The sequence below is a fragment of the Mercurialis annua genome, linkage group LG4 (assembly GCF_937616625.2).
Source record: "Mercurialis annua linkage group LG4, ddMerAnnu1.2, whole genome shotgun sequence".
NCBI lineage: Eukaryota > Viridiplantae > Streptophyta > Magnoliopsida > Malpighiales > Euphorbiaceae > Mercurialis > Mercurialis annua.
This window is the reverse complement of record NC_065573.1, coordinates 37,099,277-37,122,071: the sequence shown is the minus strand read 5'-3', so window position 1 is coordinate 37,122,071 and position 22,795 is coordinate 37,099,277. Positions and strand designations below refer to the sequence as shown.

The window sequence follows — 22,795 nt, the reverse complement described above, 5'->3', positions numbered from 1 at the left end:
TATAATAATAAAGAATAATATTTAAAAATATTTAGCATAATTAATTTGTGTTAGAGAAAAAAAAAGAGTGTTGTATATGAAAGAGAAAATATAATTTATTATAAGAGAGAAAAAAGTGTTGAAGAGAGAGAAAAATATATATGTATAAGAGAGAGAAAAGTAAAGTGTGAATAAAAAGTAAAATGTGTGTAAAGGGAGAAAAAAATGAACACATGAGATCTAGACATGTGTAAAAAGGGACCACATAAATATTTTTTGAACAAAAAAAAATACTCCCTCCGTCCCAAATTGATAGGCAGTTTAGGACAAATACAAGTCTTAAGAAATTGTACTTATCAAGATAAAATGAGTAAATTTATAAATAAATACCGCACTTACCCTTATTTATTATAGTAGCAATTTTATCTTTTAGCATTTTTTGTGTTATTTTCAATGCATTCAACTATAATTAATGAAGGTATATATGACAATTAGTCATTCAAGCAATAAATTACTGCCTATAATTTGGGACAAAAAAATGCAAATAGTGCCTATCAATTTGGGACGGAGGGAGTACTTTTAGTGTAATTTTTTGAAAACCGGATCTGGCCGGTTTCGGTCAAAAATCAGATTTTTCCGGTTCGATTTGGTTTTGACCGATTTTTAGAAAAGTTGACTATTGTATATAACCGGACCGGATAGAGGTCCGGTTCCCAATCAACCCGGTCGGACCGGCCGGTCCGGTCCGGTTTTGATACATTGAAATATATCTCAATTTAAAAGCATTTTACTAAATTAACAATATCTTGAAATTTGTTTACATTTATAACTATTATTTTTATTTGTGTATTGTATTCTTTTGATAAATTAATAGGAGATAAATTTGGAAAATAACCAAAAAAAAAAGAATATTCAAATGCGATAAATATTATGGACTGAATAGAGTATGAGCTGATATATTGGAGAAAATTAATGTAAATGAAAACTACAATTATTTAAACATAAATGAATTATAGTTCTTTGACAATATGGAGGACACAAAACAATATTATTGGTTGAAAGTATATACAGCGCAGAGAACATTAGAATCGTGAAGCTCATGTAAGATTAAAGGAGAAAATTTTATGATTTCCTCTGGTCCACACGTACCAGTCTGGAATTCAAGTCTATATCCATATTCGTAATTATGTTGATTAGATTTCTCATGTTGAAGTTAATTAAATTTGTACAGTAAGATACACTTCTCAGTAATAATTGCTATTAACCAATGTAAATGACACATCATGAGATTCTCTGTACAACAAATTCAATCAATCTTTCTTCAATCTTTTGGGTTCTGGCTCCTCCTCACCGCTGCTTTTTCTAACCGGTTTTGCCATATCATTGTCGACATGAAGAACGTTAAGATTCTCATGAGTAGTAGAGCTACAAATTTGACTCATTTTCTGATTGAACATCATAACATCTTGCTCATATATTACACGCACCCCAAACGTCTTTACATGAAGGCCTACGCCATGCGCTGTGAACATAACCTCGGCATGAGAACCCACCTCGGCTACATCCTTCCTGCAATCTATATCCAGGAATTCATTACGAGGCAAATAAAAGAGCCATAGTTGATCTGAACCGACCAATTCCATCTCTATAAAACTGTAGTCAAGTTCATGCCGATAAGTGTGTCCCCTGATTTTGATACAACATGTGAGATCTAAGTCCATGAAGTTTAAGAGTGGTTCAGGGTAGATAACAAAAACAGCACAAATAGCAAATCCTATACTATCCGACCAAACCGGTGGTAGCTCGATACTTATTGAAGACTCTCCGGAACTCTGATGGGTTAACCAATCTGGAACATGACTTCCAGGAACAATAATGTCAAATCCAGATTTTGGATTCGACAAGCCTTGTAAGTAGTTTCTCAGAATCATAAATGCTACATTGTTGCAGGCTTGATTACTCGCAGCCAACTTAAAGCAATTGGTAAAATTGAATCGCGGAGATTGCAAACCAGATAAATCAAAAGTTTCAGGTAATGTTTCCAATGCAGAACATGCCTGTGCACTTAAAAGTTTCACATTTGAAGGAATTGCCTGTAAGGACTGAAGGTTTCCGCAATTGTCTAAATATAAATTCTCGAGCTTGGTAAGGCGGCAGATACTCGCAGGTAGACTGCTAAAGCTGTTACCACTCAGATATAATTCTGTGAGAGACGACAAGCAACTGAGATCACTCGGAATTGTTTCTTCCTGTAGATTGCAGTTACTTAAATCTAATACCATCAAAGAGTACAAGTCCGATGCATTCGAACTGTTCGCTTGCAACAAAGATGACTGAGACTTCCAAATTGGTTGTGGTCGTCCCGTGCATCCGCGAAGAGATAGTATCTTGAGGTTCTTGAACTGAGAGAAGGAAGAAGTTGGTTGGTTTATTGTGGTCATGCTTACATCAAGCTCCTCCAACGATTTCATGTTCCCTAGTTCCTCCAACATGTAGTCAAGAACTATGCAACCAGAAAGATTTAGAATTTTAAGTGCCTTTAAACAATATATACTCTCTGGAAGACTTGAAAGCTTTCTGCAGTCTTTCAAATTCAGTAAAACCAGCCTTTCGAGAACTCCGATCGACTGATCAATTTCAAGCAATTCATCACAGCCTTCAAGAATCAGCTTCTCAATATTTGGTAGCCCTCTAAAATCTGGTGTATTGATGAGGTTTTTGGAGTGACTGAGTTTCATAATTTGCAGCTTGTTAAATTGCTGCAGACAATGACAGTCCAACCAAATAAAAATTAGCTATAGCGATTAATTGGCCATAGTTTTTCAGCTATATTGCATGGAAACTTGTAGGATCCTATGTTTTGGCATTTTCATTTCTAGAATTCTAAAACTCTGCTCAACTTTATTTCTAACCTATTCTTATAATAAATATCATTTGGTTGTTTCCTGTTTCAGCATTTTCCATTTCGATACCTCCATTTTCGTGCAACATTGGATTATAGAGTCCCCTCTGGAGATGCGAGGTCTAGAACCTCAATTGGAACTATTTACCAAAAAATCTTAGCTAAAGAGGAAATAAATGAGTAATGTTTATACCTTTGTGCCCTTCCATAGTTGTTCAACTTGACTATAGCACATATTAAGTTCAACAAGCTCCTTTGCTTGGAAACTACACGGCAATTCTTTAAAACCATATCCATGCCATTTCAGAAAACGTAACTCATTAGAAAGATATTCAAGGCTATGGCTGAAGTGCACATTACGGAAAAATAATAATCTCATTTTCTTCAGTTTCAAGAAAGCTTTGGCATCCAACTGCATCTCTTCTGGTTCCAGCAGGTCTAGGACCATGCCTTCAACATCATTTGTTCCCTAAACAATTAGGTGAATGATTGTAAGCAAAAGAAAACATTATACAAATGAAAATGATAGGATTTCATGAATATTAGAGGCCTTACAGTATTCTTTGTCAAGACATGAAAAATATCCTTGCAAAGCCATAGCCTACTGCGCTTTCCCGGCTCGTCTGGAGATTCCTGCCGAACAATTTTCCATCCCATCTCTTGCAGCAAGTCATGCATCCACAATTTTTCTTCACCTACTACAGTAATGAGAGATTTTTCAATTAGAACTTTTAATCCAATATCAGGATAGAATCCACAACCTTCCAATCTTTTTGTTGTGTGATCTTTCTTCTTCCCTTTGAAGAAACATGCAATATCTAAAAAAATTTGTTTTTCCATATCCTCTAATCCATCAAAACTTAGTTGAAGAGTATCAAGAATTTCATGTTCAGGATTTTCTTTCATCTTGTTTAATGCACTTCTCCATTCATCTAATGTTTTATTAAACAAAAAGGAACCCAAAACTTCAAGAGCTAATGGAAGCCCATTAGCATAATGAACAATCTTAGTTGATAAAACTATATTATCTTTTAGGGGTTGGCTATTTTTGAATGCTTTCAAGCTAAAAAGTTGAAGAGCTTCGGAATGATTCAATCCCTTCGCTTTATATATCTCATCCACTCCATGACTGATAAGCAAATGTTCGTTTCTAGTTGTGATGATGATTCTACTTCCTGAACCAAACCAATTCCTCTTTCCAGCTAAGTTTTGAAGTTGGCCTAATTGATCAACATCATCAATGACAATTAAGACTCGTTTAAAGCGTAGCCACTCCTTATCATATCCATCCCTTTATATAGATTCCATATTTTCACCTTCTTCTCCATTAGTGTCTCAGAAATGAGTTGTTCTTGTAAAGAGACGAGACGACCTTTTGATGAAACTTCCCTAACATTAGCAAGGAATGCTTTTCCCTCAAATTTACTAGACATCCAATTGGAATAAGCTTTTGCAATGGATGTCTTTCCTATCCCTCCCATCCCACAAATTCCAACAACGCGAACATCATCTGATCCTACGCCTATAAGTGAGTTCAGCTCCTCAAGGCGAGAATCCATTCCCACTAAGCCATGTTCAAGAAATGAAGGAGCAGAAGATGCAACAGCTTCTTGGTTGCTAAGGGAATCTACACTGACTAACTTCATCCTGTCTTACTATCGAACCTTGCTAAGCAAGTACTCTCTGGTGATGATGTAGAGAATTTAAATCAGCTGGAAGCACACAAAAAAAAGTAGCCAAAAATGAATCTTGTTAGATATATTTGACTTCATTTCCTATATATATTTAGCTCAATCTATCCTTATATAACTAAGTAAAAGAAATCAAACAAGTATTCCCATCGTTATAGTGAATGAAAATAAGGGTAGAGCCAAGGGCGGACCAAGGAAGAGCTTATGGTGGGCCGTTGACCACCTTATTATTTCGAATCTTTAAAAAATATGAATATACACGTTAGTAGTATAGTTTTCCGGCCTTAAAATGTATAGCACTGACCACCTTAAATTCTTAAATTTTTCCTTCTTATAAATATTTAGTACAATCTTGCCGACCTTATAATAAATTCTGGGTCCGCCACTGGGTAGAGCACTATAAGATCTCCAGCCTTCCAATAAAGATTAAAGTTGCTCAAAATCCATTCAATAATGAAATTCAAAACTGCCCAATATGCAATAAAATGCTTAAAATTCCCAGTAGTAAACCAAAATCCCCTACACGATTACTTACAAATACTTTTTAATAGATATTGGATGCAATAGTAAGTTTGTGTGAGCCAAAAACCTATTAACAGATACGAACATATTCCAACCAACTTTAAAAAAAAAAAAAGTTTGTATGACAATATGAACCCATTATATACTGATCACAAAATTGAAGCTATAATCTTTGAACACAAACAGTACTATGCAATTGAACAGCGGTATTATAAGCTAAAAGCAAGTAAAGGTTTCTCGTGACAATTGAATTTTTCAGCATGTTATAAAATTCATGAGTTTTGCTTTAACACCTAAGTATACAAACTTGGCAAAGATAAGATAAAAAAATAATAAATAGGGATCAGGAGCAGAAAACTTACAAGATCCACAGTTGGTGAAGTTTGAGTCAACTTTATTGAAATTTATAGTACTGATTGCTGCTACACAGAGATGACTGATTTTAAGCTGCGAAATTAGTTGAAAAGGATTAGGTGGACAGATTCAAAAGCATCTTGCCAGTCTTTAAGAAAATTAAAAACAGAGTATTTTATATTAAAGTATTGGAACATGTGGTAGTTCACTACTCACTAGTGATCAGTAATTTAAAAGTATTCCAATTCACTTTTCTATCTAATTTAATTTAGAAAAATCTAAATTTCGGCACTTGAAGTCTTTGAAACTTTTGCTATTGAATCCTTCCAATGAAGTTATTTTGTTTTCAAGTCCTGGACATATGTATTAAAGATGAATATGGGAAGTAGGTAGCTGAAAAGCTGTTCTTAATATTCTGCAGACCAATTATATTACATAGAATCCTCCACTTAGAAACAAATATTTCTTTGTGTAAATAATACAGCTGGGTTCAGAAATTACATCAGTTCTTTGAACATGAAGAGATGCCTGTTTGATTATGAGATCTTTCCCAATTCTTTCCATCATAATTCTTAATTTCAACATGGGTGAGCGTTCCTGGATCTACACATCTGAATGTAACCGCAACTCCATCGGGATTTGATCGCGGTGTGTAGAATGAAGTTATCCCACACACCTTACAGAATGTATGCTTTGCTGTATGTGTACCGAAAGTGTAAGTGGTAAGGTACTGTTTAGAATCTCCCAAAAGCTCAAACCTTTTAGATGGGACAATAAAGTGAATGTTTCCTCGCATCGAACAATCAGAGCAGCTGCACTCCCAAACAACAATGCTGCTTGGAGCTTCGACTCGCCATCTCACTCGCTGACAATGGCAACCGCCGTTGTGAACTATCATTTGCGAATCCGTATCTAAAACGCCAAATTCTTCCAAAAAAAAAAAAGAGAGAATGTCATATAAATAACAATAACCTTAATAAATAGATTGTGGATGATACATGTAACTGAAAAGAAGCATATAATTCCATGGAAATAAAAACTCATGTTTGATTGCCTTCATTTGGAGTAATATAATTGTTTATGGATTTTAAGTGCAAAAGCTCACATTGAATCTAGAATATAAATCCATATACTATCTTAATTGCTTCATATGAAACTGCATGATAAAAGAAATCTACCAAACCCAAAATGAAGTACCAGCTGTTAATTTAACTTTATAGCTCAAAATCACTCTTTGGTTAGGTTCATAATAAGAAAACCAAGTTCAAGTAATGATATCCCATTTCAAGAGACAATATAGAGATATTTATAAGTAATTTACAGGATGTACACCAAAGCAGCGTATTGACATAGGAAAGTCCGAACATAGGAAAGATATCCACTGTACATGTAAGGAGCAGATATGAGAGAATGAAGTGCACAGAAATAAGATTCTAAAAACTGCTGATATAGAAAATAATTTTTTGTTGTCCCAAAAACTATCATATTCACAAACACCACAGAAGTGAGCAGAACAGCAACTACGATAAAGGTTTTACCAAATGTAATTATGTTAACACAACTTTTAGTAAAAGAAGCTGCCATTATCATCTGTATTAGGAGCACTAAGGTCGGACAGAGCCTAAAATAACCTTTTTTTTTTCTTAAATTCTTTTGATGATCAGTTCATACTGGGAAGAAATGGAACTAAGCAGTAGCAAGAAAGAAGAAAATGCTTACGTATCCTAAGCTTTTCAGACATAAACCTAACAAGTAACACCTGATCTTAGTTTAGTGTGAAAAAACTGAAAATAATTGCACAGCCAACTAGAAAAGACAACAATACTTCACCCTTATTATCACATCAACTCAAGATTCAAAAGTTTGTCTCCCCACACCGAATAGTTATAGAATTTAAACCTACATGAGCTTCATTAGAAATCCTTAGTTTTCTTGTTTCCACAGACAGAGAGTCTGCTCCATACATAAATAAAAGGATAATAATAGGAGTCCCGACCCATTGATGCTTCTAGCCACGCCATAAGGTTACATCGAAACTATCCAAACCAAAACCTACTCTGCATGAACTAAGACTCTCATGAAAGATGTAACTCGAACATTAGTATTTTGGTTTAAAAATAAAATCTCAAAGTATTTATTTGTTTGCGTTCAGACATTTCCTATAAGATTAAGGCAAAAGCAACAGCTTCTTGTCAACTATGCTCACTAAAAAAAATTCTTATTTGAAAATAACAGGTTGTGCAAATGTCACCTATACAAGTTTCCAGACAATGAAATTGAGATTTTTACACGGGCAATATAACCTTAAAATACATCTTTATTGAGTAACCTATCTGATGAATCCCAAAACATAGCTATTCACCATGAAAGTTCCATTTCGGGTAGATAAATTATTACAAGGTTCATTGCGAGCTACATCCTGTCAGAGTTTGCTAAAAATTTCAGATCGCCAAGAATTTTGAAAGCAACAGAACTAAGTCAAAGATGCAATCATGAACTCATTTTCAAGTCCTCGACTAACAAGATTCAACAATCATCCCAAAAAATAAATTGATAACAATAGATTAGTCAATCTTGTGTGAAGAATTTATCATATTTCCCTGCATAGAGAACAAAGTTTGGCCTCAGCTAAAAGCTTTATCCAGAATTTAAAGTCCCATCAAGTAAAATTTAAACTAGACCTAGGATTGAGTACTTGAACAGTTAAAAAAATAATTAGACAGTGGACGAGGAAACTAAGACAAACAATTAAAAACAATAATTAAATTTTTAAAGAAGGGAATTTACCTGAAAGTGGTAGGTTATAATAAGTTGCGGATCGCAGAAGAAAATGAAAAATCGGGTAGAAATGGGACAGTAGCCATGTTTTTGTACATATGAAGAAATGAACTAGTTGTCTAAAAAGGGCTGGGCTTTACGTGGGGACGGTGGCTAATGACATCACACCAAAACACAGCTAAAATTAGACTGTTCATAAGTAGATAACAATACATAGATTTAAGATTCAAAATAATCTACAACTTTCAAAGAAAAATCTTCAATTCCTTGAAGTTGAACCAATGCCCGTCTGATGATAAGACCTTTCCCAATTTTTGCCATCATAATTCTTGATTTGAATATCAGTTAATGTCCCTGAATCTATACATCTGAAGGCAACCGCAACCCTATCTGGATTGGACCGCGGCGTGTAGAATGAAGTTATGCCGCAGAATTTACAGAATCTATGCTCTGCTGTATGTGTTCCGAAGCTGTAGAGAGTAAGGCACTGTTCGGCATCGCTGAGAAGAACAAATCTCTCCGATGGAACGCTGAAGAAGACGACTCCTCTCATTGAACAATACGAACAGTTGCACTTCCAAGATACTACGCTGCTCGGCGCTTCGATCTGCCATCTCACTCTGCCGCAGTGGCATCCGCCCGTATGCACTTTTCGTTCTGAACTCATATCTGTTTTTTTTTTTTTACAATCAAACTCACAACTTGTTGTTTTATTTAGGCAAAACCCATACGAAGACTCTTGTATTGTATCACTTTTATTCAAGAAGCCCCTACTCCAAACTTATTTATGTTCGGGTCCCTTTATTTGACAAAACTTAAAATTTCACACCCTTCAATGAATGGAAATTGGAATTTGTGTCTCACTCTCCGTTAAAGAGAGTGAGAGCATGTGTGCAAGCAACAAGTCAACAATTTTGTGCCAACATGGATATTGACCAAAATATATTAATACATAAACATTTCTCTTTAAAAAGTATATACACATCTGTCAATTTTATCAGTTTTACAAAAGATTAATTTTTAAATTATTTATTATTTAAACTCTGAATGATCAGTTGATAATTTAATTAAAAATACCATACAAATACTTATCTTAATTAACCTCAAAGATAATTAATACTCCCTCCGTTCTTTATTAGTTGTTCATTTAGCTAATATTAAACATATCAAGATAATGCTCCTTTTGTCTTAAATTATAAAGAAAAATATTAATATAGCCCTATTAGTTAATAAATGCTTTTTAAATGAAAACATGGAGTCATTTATTAGGGATGGATAAATTTAGAAGATAATAGCTAAAATCACATTGAAATTCTAAATGGACAATTAATTAGAGATAAATATTGCTAAATGGACAACTAAAAAAGAACGGAGGGAGTAGTACTAATTTCTAACAAAGAGCAGGGGAATTAAATGGTAATAATAATCCAAACACTTAAACTTTTGAATGTTGGATGAACAGAACGTATTAGCAATCCCTTGTTACCAAGATTGAATGAACATAACATATTGTTAACTTTGATTGTAGATCCATCTTCTTAGAAACCATTTCCCACAACCACCAACTGAACCCTAAAGCTTCTCAGATTCCCATCAACTAATAACAACTCAAACAATAAGGGAAATAAAATCAACAAACACCGGATTTCACATATACAACACCCTCTTCTTCCCTCTTCTCTATTCGCCGGAGTAGTTCATCCAAGGATACCATGCCAGTTCCACGTCAGTTCAGCAGTTCACTCCCACCTAATTTGCACATAAAAATGTCTTTGTACTGCTAGATCTGACGCATGTGTGTTTCTCTCTTATCTTCATCCACTCCCTCTCCAATTCACTCAACAGTTCTTATCTCTCTAAGTGGACTGTAATACCCCAAAATATTTTAAGATAATTACGTCGTGCCACGTGTCGTGATTTCCGATAAATTAATTAAAGAGAATTTAATTTAATTATATCGGAAATTCAAGAATAAAATCTAATGAGTCAATTAGCGGGATTTAAGGAGTTAATGTTGAAAATTTGGATGTGGAGGTATTTTGGGGCTAAATTGCAAATTATGCAAAGTTTAGGGGCTAAAGTGCAAATTAGCCAATTAAGCCCGAAAATAGAGATTTGAGGATTTTTGATGGAAATATGTATTTTTGAGTTAGTATTATTTATTTGGAGATAAATAATACGTAGTTGAATTAATAGAAAGATTAATTGATTTCGATTTGGACTAAATTGTAAGTTTTGAAAAGTTTCAAGGACCAAATGGCAAGTTAGCCATTATATATATAATTCATACCTTCAGATGAAGGTTACAGAACCTTCATCTTCTTTTTCCTTTCTCTCGTTCTAAACGGCGATACCGTATCGTTTCCGTCGCTCGATTCCGTTTCTCGTCCGTTTCCGACGTTCTATAACTCCAAACGATCGTATTTCGACGGGTAATCACGGTAAGCTTGACGTTTTACCGTTTCGTTGATTATATTTTAAGTTATATCGATTCAAAGTTTTAGGCCACGAAACGATTTTATCGTTTTATCGAGTTTAGGATTGATATATAGCGTTTTGAGCTTAGAATACGCGTTTTGGTTGAGTTTGGAGCGTTTTTGCGTATATAGCAGGTCGGGAACCCCGGAAATCGATTCCGGGGGATCGTGCACGACAGTACACGATCGTGTACTGTGGTACACGAACGTGTACTGTGGTACACGAACGTGTACTAAAGTACACGAACGTGTACCATCATATGGTACACGAACGTGTACCAAGGTACACGAACGTGTACCTCCCTGCACGAGCGTGCACCCTCCGATTCTCGCACCTTGAGTCTTCGTACTTCGACTGAATTAATGGAATTCACGTATTGAATCAGAAATCGAATAGTAGTTAACCTAATGAGGTTATAAGAAGATTGAATTGGGAGTAACTTACGATCCATAAACGAGTTTGATATCGTTTAATGGGATATGCGTGAGAAGCACGACGATTAATAAGAGTTCAATGTGTCGAGTCTCGAGTCTAGAGTCAATCTTAGAATAGGATTCTGATGTGAGTCAAATGTTTTAAAATTGTTTTAGATCCAGCGAGGCAAGAAGGAGCTGGACCAGGAGCTCGGGAAGCTTGATGTTTCTAAAGCCCCGACGTATTTTTGGATAAGCGTTTTCTGTGAGTTTATACGATTTGCTTTTAAAGTATTTAATTAAGCAATTATTTTATATTGCCTTATATTTGAATTGCATGATTTATATATTAAATCTTTAAGTGAGTTGCACGTATGCTTGATTTGAAACCAGTATTGATCCGATGGAACGTGCTACCTATTGAGCGGCAATAGGACTGTGTGATCACCAGTTTTGATTTGATACAGCTGTGAATATGATTAAGTATATGAGTTCTGAAGGTAGATGTATGATTGTGATACGAGAGTGAACTCGGTTACAGTGTAACCTGAGCCCCGTATCTAGTGGGTTAGACCCACCACTGGGATTAAGAGAAGTGTCGCGACTGACGTGGTAGAGTGTGAATACTCCCGGGTCGGATTATTGGATAAGTCTTCCTCTGAATATATACGGTTAACATATTTGAGGATTAGGGTTTCAATCGGATCTTGTACTTGGCTACATATGATTGATTACGACTTTATGTTTTATTTGAATACTTATCAGTAAATGTATGAACTCACTCAGTATATCCCAATATACTGACCCCTCACAGATTTCCTTTCAGGATAAAGACGCTTTGAAGCAACGGACTTCTATCCTACTTCCAGAAGTCTGTATTTTTGAGTATGTAAAGAAACAGTACTTTACTCTTAGAGCTGCAGTAGATAAGTGTTTTGTAAGTCAGCTTGTATGTATAGTTTTCTGTAAATATAACTTTAACGTTTTAAAGTTTTAAACGTTTTACGCTTGCTGCGTTATATATATTGTGACTGCCAGAGGATATGTGTACCTGGCATGTGTGCTTCTGCATGACACGTGTTTGCTTATGTCATGCATGACGTTTATGTTTCGCAAAAAAAAAATTATTTTACGTTTTTAGGCTTGCTACGGGTTTCGGAGCAACCACTCCCATTCCCTAGCGCCGGTCTCGGCTCTGAAATTGGGTCGTGACAAAGTTGGTATCAGAGCATGGTCCAGTTACCATTGCTTATGTTAGAAGAGTGATTGATTTTCCTAGGATTCTACTGCAGCACATAGGACTCAAGTCTTGTCTTTGTTACGTATTCGTTTGATTTTCAAACTTTCAGCTTTCCCTCTAGGTTGTGAGTCTGTCTTACGTGTGTGTTCATATGTGAAGAGATGCGCGTTTATTACGGTATGCGTTTGCGATAATATGCGGTTATGTGGCTAAGTAACGCTGTTTGTCTTGGTCAGGATGTCTGACCAACGACAAGAAGTAGAGCGAGCTGCCGCTGCAGCACGAAATGTTATAGAAGGGGCGCATGACGTCCATCCAGAAGCTCAAGATGAGTCTTCTGTTCACGGAGGAGGTGGTGGCCAAGAGGCCCAGGCGCAGGCACCTGGAGTGCAAGCGCAAGCCCAGCAACCTAATGTTGTGGGTTTTGATCTGAATCAGTTTCTTACGGGAATTGCGGCTATGCAAGCTAATCAGGCTGAGGTGCAGAATATGCATCGTGAGCAACTACAGCAGCAACAGTTGCGTAATGTGGCTTTCACTGACCGAGATATCGTATTGGCTTATATGCGTCTCAAACCAACTAAGTTTGACAGTACAGGCGATGCTCTCGATTTCCTCGAAGAAGTAGAACGTAATGCTCGACGCCTGCAAGCTAATGAGAGACAGACCATCATTATGGTGGAAATGTCATTGAAAGGACCTGCGAAAGATTGGTTTCAGCAGTATATTCAGCCAACCATGGATACTATGACCTGGGCTGAATTTGCAAACCACTTTAGGGAGTACTTTTTACCATATGCGGTGACGGAGAATTATCGTAGTCAGTGGTTGACCCTTAGTAGAGGCAATCGGTCTGTGCAGGAGTATGTGACGGAGTTCACCAGAGTGAGTAGGTTTGCACCAGACCTGACTACAGACCCTGTTAGAGTGAACTCAAGGTTTGTAGAGGGTCTAGGAGCTGAATTTGTGAGTCTGACGTCTGATATCGGAAGAACCCTAGTGCATTTGATTGATAGCGCTAGGCAAATGGAAGTTTCTTTGATCCGTTTTGGAAGAATTCCTGACCCTTCCAATGTTGCACCTGTGAGAGATAATACGTTTCGTAGCGTACAGAGTGCGCCTACTCAGTCATATGTTGGGAATTATTCTCGATACACACAACGTCAGCGAGAACGCAAAAGACCTCGACGCGGAACACGAGTTAGTACCTCAGGCACCGGATTTAGTGCCAGATCGATGAGTGACATGGGAGGCGGAGTTCCTTTATGTCTGAACTGTAATAGGAGGCACTATGGCGCGTGTTACACTGCTAATGGAGCATGTTTTAACTGTGGTCAACGAGGTCACTTTGCTAGAGATTGTCCAAGGCAGATGCCCCAAGGTTCGATGACTACTGTAGTACAGCCTTCCTATCAGCAGCAGAGAACTGCGCAGCAGATAGCGTCAGGATATGATCAAACAGGAAGTACCTTTACTGGCCAGAGAGGCCGTGGTTATGCGAATCGAGGAGGCAGAAATGGCGGAGGTCGTGGTACTGGCCAGACTTCGCAGGCTGGCGGGAGTCAAGCTAGGGTCTTTGCACTGAATCCTCAGGAGGCTCAGGCTTCCAATGCGGTGGTGCAAGGTACCTTTTCTATCGCTTCTCAAGACACATTAGTTTTATTTGATCCGGGCGCTACACATTCGTTTGTTTCGCCTAGTTTCGCTAGTAAGTTAGGAGTACAACCAGCGTATCTTAGGAATCCCTTATCTGTAGCTACTCCAGTTGGAGAAAGTGTGGAAGTTAGTATCGTTTATCCGTCTTGTCCTGTGAAAGTTCAAGGACGAGATTTGTTAGTCGACTTAATTTTACTCGAGGTATTAGCTTTTGACGTCATTCTAGGAATGGATTGGCTAGCTCAGCACTATGCCAACGTGGATTGTCGGAAGAAGACGGTGACGTTTAACACGCCCGGAATTGAAGCGGTTTCAATTCGGGGTGATAAGATGGAATCTTCTACGAGTATTATTTCAGCTATTAAAGCTTGTAGTATGTTGAAGAAGGGACGTCAAGGATTCTTAGCGGTAGTACGAGACGTGGAGAAGAAAAGTGTAAATTTAAGTGATGTGCCAGTTGTGTCGGAATATCCAGACGTTTTTCCAGAGGAATTACCTGGATTACCTCCAGATCGCGAGATTGAATTTTGTATCGAATTGGCTCCTGGCACGAAGCCGATATCGATACCTCCTTATCGAATGGCGCCAGCAGAGCTCAAAGAGCTTAAGGATCAGCTAGAAGAATTGTTTGATCGTGGTTTCATCAGACCGAGTGTATCCCCGTGGGGTGCACCAGTGTTGTTCGTGAAAAAGAAGGATGGATCGCTTCGACTATGTATCGATTATCGACAGCTGAATAAGGTGACGATCAAGAATAAATATCCGTTACCTAGAATCGACGATTTGTTCGACCAGTTACAAGGAGCGAAGTTTTTCTCCAAGATTGACCTGAGATCAGGCTATCATCAACTAAAGATTCGCGATGATGATATTCAGAAGACTGCCTTTCGAACTCGATATGGACATTACGAATTTCTCGTTATGTCATTCGGATTAACGAATGCGCCAGCAGCCTTCATGGATTTGATGAATAGGATATTCAAACCGTACTTGGATCAGTTCGTGATCGTGTTTATCGACGACATTTTAATCTATTCACGTTCAGAAGAAGAGCACGCTCAACATCTGCGGATAGTACTACAGACGCTAAGAGAGCATCAGCTTTACGCCAAATTCTCTAAATGTGAATTTTGGCTAACGGAAGTGGCTTTCTTAGGTCATGTGGTTTCACAAAGCGGCATTAAGGTTGATCCAAAGAAAATTGAAGCTGTGATAGAATGGAAACGGCCTGAATCAGTTACGGAAATTAGAAGTTTCCTTGGTTTAGCGGGATATTACAGACGATTCGTACAGGACTTTTCGAAGATCGCTGTACCTTTGACGAAGCTAACTCAAAAGAACGCGAAATTCAACTGGACGGACCAGTGTGAACTCAGTTTTCTGAAACTGAAAAAGTGTCTGACAACGGCACCAGTCTTAGCATTACCAGAAGGAACGGAAGGATTCACAGTTTACTGTGACGCGTCAAGAGTTGGACTAGGATGTGTCCTTATGCAACACGGTCGAGTGATTGCATACGCTTCGCGACAGCTCAAGAAGCACGAAACGAACTATCCGACGCATGATCTAGAATTAGCGGCGGTAATCTTCGCGCTAAAGATCTGGAGACATTATTTATACGGTGCTACGTGCGAGATCTTTACAGATCATAAGAGTCTCAAGTACATTTTTGACCAACGAGAGTTAAACCTCAGACAGCGGAGATGGATGGAGTTACTGAAAGATTACGACTGCACGATACAATACCATCCAGGCAAGGCCAACGTAGTGGCAGATGCCTTAAGCAGAAAGTCAGCTGGAAGTCTCGCGCACGTTACAACAACATGGCGGAGGCCATTAATCAACGAGATACATACGATGTTTAGCCAAGGAGTGGAGTTCGAAATCTCATCTCTCGGAAACCTAATGGCTCAGTTAACGATACGATCGACGTTGATAGACCAGATCAAGGAGTTACAAGCAGACGACCCTCAATTGAAGCATCTAATTGAGGAAGTTCAACAAGGAAAGAGTCAAGATTTCAGTATCGTCAACGGAATCTTGAAATACGGCAGTCGAATGTGCGTTCCAGATGCGGAAGACTTAAGACAAAAGATCATGGAGGAAACTCATGGAACGATCTATAGCGTTCATCCTGGTTCCACGAAGATGTACCACGACATCAAATCAACGTATTGGTGGAGCGGAATGAAGAAAGACATCGCAGAGTTCGTGGCGAAATGCCCGACTTGTCAGCAAGTCAAATTGGAGCATCAGCGACCTTACGGATTTCTTCAGCCGTTACCCATCCCGGAGTGGAAGTGGGAGCAGATCACGATGGATTTCGTAATCGGTTTACCCAAGACGCAAAAAGGGTTCGACTCTATTTGGGTAATTGTGGATCGTTTGACGAAGTCAGCACACTTCATACCTATCAAGACGACTTATTCTGCAGCAAAGTTAGCAGAGATCTACATCGATAAGATCGTGAGCCTACACGGAGTTCCCGTGTCAATCGTTTCAGATAGAGGTTCCGTATTTACCTCTCATTTCTGGAAAAGCTTACAAGACGCGTTAGGAACGCGATTAAATTTCAGCACTGCGTTTCACCCTCAGACGGATGGACAGTCTGAGCGAACGATTCAAACGCTAGAAGATATGCTTCGACTTTGCGTATTAGACTTCGGAGGTAGCTGGGATACGTACCTACCTCTAGTCGAATTCGCTTACAACAACAGTTATCATTCGAGCATCGAGATGGCTCCATACGAAGCATTGTACGGGCGAAAGTGTCGATCTCCTATCTGTTGGGACGAAGTCGGTGAACGAAAGCTCACTGGAACAGAGATCATCCAGATTACGTCAGAAAAAGTACCATTGATAAAGCAGCATTTGAATACTGCTTCCAGTCGACAGAAGAGTTATGCGGACCCCAAGAGGAAGGATATCGAATTTCAGCTCGGAGACTACGTGTTTCTCAAAGTATCACCGATGAAGGGAGTAATTCGTTTCGGAAAGAAGGGAAAATTGGCTCCGAGGTATGTCGGACCATATCAGATCGTGGAGCGTATAGGCTCAGTTGCCTATAAGCTAGACTTGCCACAGGAGATGTCGCAAGTTCATCCGGTCTTCCATATTTCCATGCTTCGGAAGTATGTACCAGACCCTTCTCGAATAATTCAACCACAAGTGGTGGACGTGAGCGAGGAACTAACTTACGAAGAACGGCCAGTGCAGATTGTCGATACGCAGATACGACAATTGCGGACAAAAAGAATTCCGATGGTGAAAGTTCTATGGAGGAGTCAATCCATAGAAGAGTGCACGTGGGAGACAGAAGAGGATATGAGGCAGAAATATCCATATCTGTTTACTCAAGGTACGTGGCTAATTTTAAATTCGAGGACGAATTTATTTTAAGGGGGGGTGAATGTAATACCCCAAAATATTTTAAGATAATTACGTCGTGCCACGTGTCGTGATTTCCGATAAATTAATTAAAGAGAATTTAATTTAATTATATCGGAAATTCAAGAATAAAATCTAATGAGTCAATTAGCGGGATTTAAGGAGTTAATGTTGAAAATTTGGATGTGGAGGTATTTTGGGGCTAAATTGCAAATTATGCAAAGTTTAGGGGCTAAAGTGCAAATTAGCCAATTAAGCCCGAAAATAGAGATTTGAGGATTTTTGATGGAAATATGTATTTTTGAGTTAGTATTATTTATTTGGAGATAAATAATACGTAGTTGAATTAATAGAAAGATTAATTGATTTCGATTTGGACTAAATTGTAAGTTTTGAAAAGTTTCAAGGACCAAATGGCAAGTTAGCCATTATATATATAATTCATACCTTCAGATGAAGGTTACAGAACCTTCATCTTCTTTTTCCTTTCTCTCGTTCTAAACGGCGATACCGTATCGTTTCCGTCGCTCGATTCCGTTTCTCGTCCGTTTCCGACGTTCTATAACTCCAAACGATCGTATTTCGACGGGTAATCACGGTAAGCTTGACGTTTTACCGTTTCGTTGATTATATTTTAAGTTATATCGATTCAAAGTTTTAGGCCACGAAACGATTTTATCGTTTTATCGAGTTTAGGATTGATATATAGCGTTTTGAGCTTAGAATACGCGTTTTGGTTGAGTTTGGAGCGTTTTTGCGTATATAGCAGGTCGGGAACCCCGGAAATCGATTCCGGGGGATCGTGCACGACAGTACACGATCGTGTACTGTGGTACACGAACGTGTACTGTGGTACACGAACGTGTACTAAAGTACACGAACGTGTACCATCATATGGTACACGAACGTGTACCAAGGTACACGAACGTGTACCTCCCTGCACGAGCGTGCACCCTCCGATTCTCGCACCTTGAGTCTTCGTACTTCGACTGAATTAATGGAATTCACGTATTGAATCAGAAATCGAATAGTAGTTAACCTAATGAGGTTATAAGAAGATTGAATTGGGAGTAACTTACGATCCATAAACGAGTTTGATATCGTTTAATGGGATATGCGTGAGAAGCACGACGATTAATAAGAGTTCAATGTGTCGAGTCTCGAGTCTAGAGTCAATCTTAGAATAGGATTCTGATGTGAGTCAAATGTTTTAAAATTGTTTTAGATCCAGCGAGGCAAGAAGGAGCTGGACCAGGAGCTCGGGAAGCTTGATGTTTCTAAAGCCCCGACGTATTTTTGGATAAGCGTTTTCTGTGAGTTTATACGATTTGCTTTTAAAGTATTTAATTAAGCAATTATTTTATATTGCCTTATATTTGAATTGCATGATTTATATATTAAATCTTTAAGTGAGTTGCACGTATGCTTGATTTGAAACCAGTATTGATCCGATGGAACGTGCTACCTATTGAGCGGCAATAGGACTGTGTGATCACCAGTTTTGATTTGATACAGCTGTGAATATGATTAAGTATATGAGTTCTGAAGGTAGATGTATGATTGTGATACGAGAGTGAACTCGGTTACAGTGTAACCTGAGCCCCGTATCTAGTGGGTTAGACCCACCACTGGGATTAAGAGAAGTGTCGCGACTGACGTGGTAGAGTGTGAATACTCCCGGGTCGGATTATTGGATAAGTCTTCCTCTGAATATATACGGTTAACATATTTGAGGATTAGGGTTTCAATCGGATCTTGTACTTGGCTACATATGATTGATTACGACTTTATGTTTTATTTGAATACTTATCAGTAAATGTATGAACTCACTCAGTATATCCCAATATACTGACCCCTCACAGATTTCCTTTCAGGATAAAGACGCTTTGAAGCAACGGACTTCTATCCTACTTCCAGAAGTCTGTATTTTTGAGTATGTAAAGAAACAGTACTTTACTCTTAGAGCTGCAGTAGATAAGTGTTTTGTAAGTCAGCTTGTATGTATAGTTTTCTGTAAATATAACTTTAACGTTTTAAAGTTTTAAACGTTTTACGCTTGCTGCGTTATATATATTGTGACTGCCAGAGGATATGTGTACCTGGCATGTGTGCTTCTGCATGACACGTGTTTGCTTATGTCATGCATGACGTTTATGTTTCGCAAAAAAAAATTATTTTACGTTTTTAGGCTTGCTACGGGTTTCGGAGCAACCACTCCCATTCCCTAGCGCCGGTCTCGGCTCTGAAATTGGGTCGTGACATGGACTCTCCTCAAATCAGAGCTAAACGGGTTAGAATGACAATGGAAGAGGCGGAGGCGGCGGAGAGTAAACAACAATGGTAGAGACGGAGGCGGCGGAGAGCAAACAACAATGGTAGAGGCGGCGAAGAGTGATGGTCGGAGGCAGAAGCCGCAGGGAGCGACAGTCGGAGGCAGCAGAACCGCCGAAATTGGATTGTTTTCAAGCACCATCGTAGAATCAACGTCCATTGCAAAATTACTCTTTAATCGAAAACTTAATTTCAGTTTACTTTTCAGTTTGTGATAAAACTGATGTGAGTTGTTTGCCATGAAAAATGTGATGTTTTAAATTTTGTTTTTCAGAGAAAAAGTTTTAATTAGTGAGAGAAAAGAGAGATAAGAATAATATCATGGGAGACTAAATGGCAGGCAGTGGCGGAACGAGGGAGGGTCGAAGAGGGTCGGCCGACCCTCCCTCGCCGGAGAATACAAGGGACCGGTGCTATTCCATCACTGGTCCCCTTTAACTTCGACCCTCAGCAGATCGAAGATCTGCTGGTTATCATCTCAGACCAGTTGCAGCGGCGCTGCAACTTGTCCTTTTTTAGGTTTTTAATGGGCCGAACGACATGTCGTGTCGTTCAGCCCAGTTTTAATTTATTTTTTTTCAAGTCGTTTGGAACATATCCAAACTACATGCCGTTTGGATTTCACGCAGAAACAGAAAGACACAAGTCTGTTTCTGTTTCAAACGCACAAAGCTGAATATTCATAATCAACCCCTCATTTTCTTCACTTTTTCTCTTTTGTTTAAAACCCTAATTATTAAATTGAATCTCTTTCACTCAATTAATCACTCTATACCATTTAATTATTGAAACCCATCATTATTTCTACTCAACAATCAAAGGTATTGTGATTTTAACCTAATTTTTTATATTCTTTGTAATTAATTTAATTTTTTATATTATCTAACATTAATTTTAAATTATATCTTTTTAGGTTATGTAAATTGATTTAGCAATGTTAAGTAGTAGGTTATTTTAATTTGAAATTTCGACCCCCCTAATTTACCCTCCTGGTTCCGCCACTGATGACAGGTGGAATTCTTTTCTTTAAAAACTGCTCTGTTAATCTATCTATACTATATATAAAAGCACGGATGGAGGGCAGGCAAATTTACTGAATAATCCTTTTCAGTTTACTACTAAATAAAGATTTTATAGTCATGAACTAATTAGTTATTTAATTAATCACTATTGTAATTAAAGTCCTAATTAAAATAGATAGCTAAATTGTTTCCAGTTTAATTTTTAGTATGTAAAAAATATCTAAATTGTCTCCAAATTAGTAGGAATACCTATCTTTTAGTTTGATTGAATTACAAAATTAAAACACTGTATTTGGTCAATATATTATTATTTAAATTTCTATCTTATATTTTTAAAGATATTATTAATAAAATTAAGTTAATTATTTAATTATGGTTATTATGAAATCAAAAGAAGAATAAATTCAGTATGGAAAAAAAATTTAATAACTGAATATATTATATTTACTTTTACTATTAATTATAAATAAAAAATTGATATAATTATAATTAATTTACTAATATGTTTATTGAGGAGTTATGTTACGAGCTACGTGCATAGCACGTAATGCGAAACTAGTTAATAGAGAAGGAGAGTGAGATAAAAACACCAATTTCCGTCCATCGGAGGGTATAAAAATTAGATATTGCCAAGTAAAGGGACTTGGACGTGAACAAGTTTAGAATAAGGGCTTTCTGAACAAAAATGATATAATATAAGGGTCTTCGTATGGGTTTTGCCTTTTGTTTATAGTGCTACAGTTTTACCAAAAGTATAAACGAACAACTTAAAATATTGAAGAGGAGTTTATTTATTTTGAAGGTAAATATTGGGGATGTATTTGTATCTTTTACTCAAAATTAAATTGTGAGAGAAGCCCATAAAACAAATCTTGTCGATGTCATCTTACTGTGCTGACTTGACACTTGTTTGGATTCTACATAGAAGATTCTATTGTTGAATGATAGCATAGTGTGTATAATTTGTGTAATTGTGGAGGAATTTTTTATGTGCTGTGTATTTATGATTATTAAACTTTTTGTACGAATTTTATGATGCTATAGTGTCCCTGGAAATCTTGAAACATACTAAGCTAAGGTTATCAACAGAACATGCTTTACATTTACTCGACAAATACACTGTTCATCTATAGACAACAATACGTACATTTAAGTTTCAAAATAATCTACAACTTTAACACTATGGTATGCCGTATGCCTTACATCAATTCCTTGGACTTGAACCAATACCCGTCTGATGATAAGACCTTTCCCAATTTTGACCATCATAATTCTTGATTTCTATATCCCTTAATGTCCCTGAATCTGTACATCTGAATGCAACCGCAACTCTATCCGGATTCGACCGCGGCCTGTAGAATGAAGTTATGCCGCAGACATTACAGAATGGATGCTCTGCTGTGTGTGTTCCGAAACTGTAGAGTAAGGTTCCGTTGGGTGTCGCCGAAAAGTACAAATCTGTCGGACGGAACACTGAAGGAGATGATTCCTCTCATAGAACAGTAAGAACAGTTGCACTTCCAAGCCACGACACTGCTCGGTGCTTCGACTCGCCATCTCACTCTGCCGCAGTGGCATCCGCCCGTATTCACTTTTAGTTCTGAACTCATCTCTGTTGGGAAATCAAATGTTGAATAGCGGTGGTTGTGTGTCTGTAGACTGTAGCCACCTCCAGTTTACTTTTTACGTGAAATGGAGCATCGACACCGTCTAAGTTTGGGAGAGGGACAATCATTAAGTGGAAAATCATAAATTTCATTAAAAATATATATTAAAAATAGGCTAATTACATATTAAATTACTTTTTTTAATTTTATTTTTCAATTATCATATAAAATCAATACCTTTCAATTCTATGACCATTTTAATATCCGATGATTTTAAGCTGACTAGACAAATAAAAAGTGATGTGGCAAAACACGTCGGATTCCACATATAAAGGTTGAATGAAAGAGTCCACATAGATATGGAAACAATTTAAAAATCATTGCACCGAGAAGAGGCAGACAGTAAAACATATATAAAAATAGATTTCATATATA

At 37.5% G+C, this 22,795-nt stretch overlaps 2 protein-coding genes and 1 pseudogene across 2 annotated transcripts; all 3 read right to left on the bottom strand.

Moving 5' to 3' along the window:
* Positions 1 to 1,156: 1,156 nt before the first annotated feature.
* On the bottom strand, positions 1,157 to 5,547 carry LOC126677551 (disease resistance protein RUN1-like; annotated as a pseudogene).
* Positions 5,548 to 5,838: 291 nt separating this feature from the next.
* On the bottom strand, positions 5,839 to 19,891 carry LOC126677552 (uncharacterized). Its single transcript, XM_050372227.2, has 3 exons — positions 19,737 to 19,891; positions 8,236 to 8,363; positions 5,839 to 6,375 (listed from the first exon to the last, which is right to left on the bottom strand). The coding sequence occupies exons 1-3, from the start codon at positions 19,889 to 19,891 to the stop codon at positions 5,951 to 5,953; spliced, it is 708 nt and encodes a 235-aa protein (XP_050228184.2). The 3' UTR covers positions 5,839 to 5,950.
* Positions 19,892 to 21,957: 2,066 nt separating this feature from the next.
* Positions 21,958 to 22,363, bottom strand: LOC126678662 (uncharacterized). The gene is given in 2 exon segments (XM_050373558.1): positions 21,958 to 22,174; positions 22,176 to 22,363. Coding segments are annotated over 2 exon segments (405 nt in total).
* Between the last annotated feature and the right edge of the window lie 432 nt (positions 22,364 to 22,795).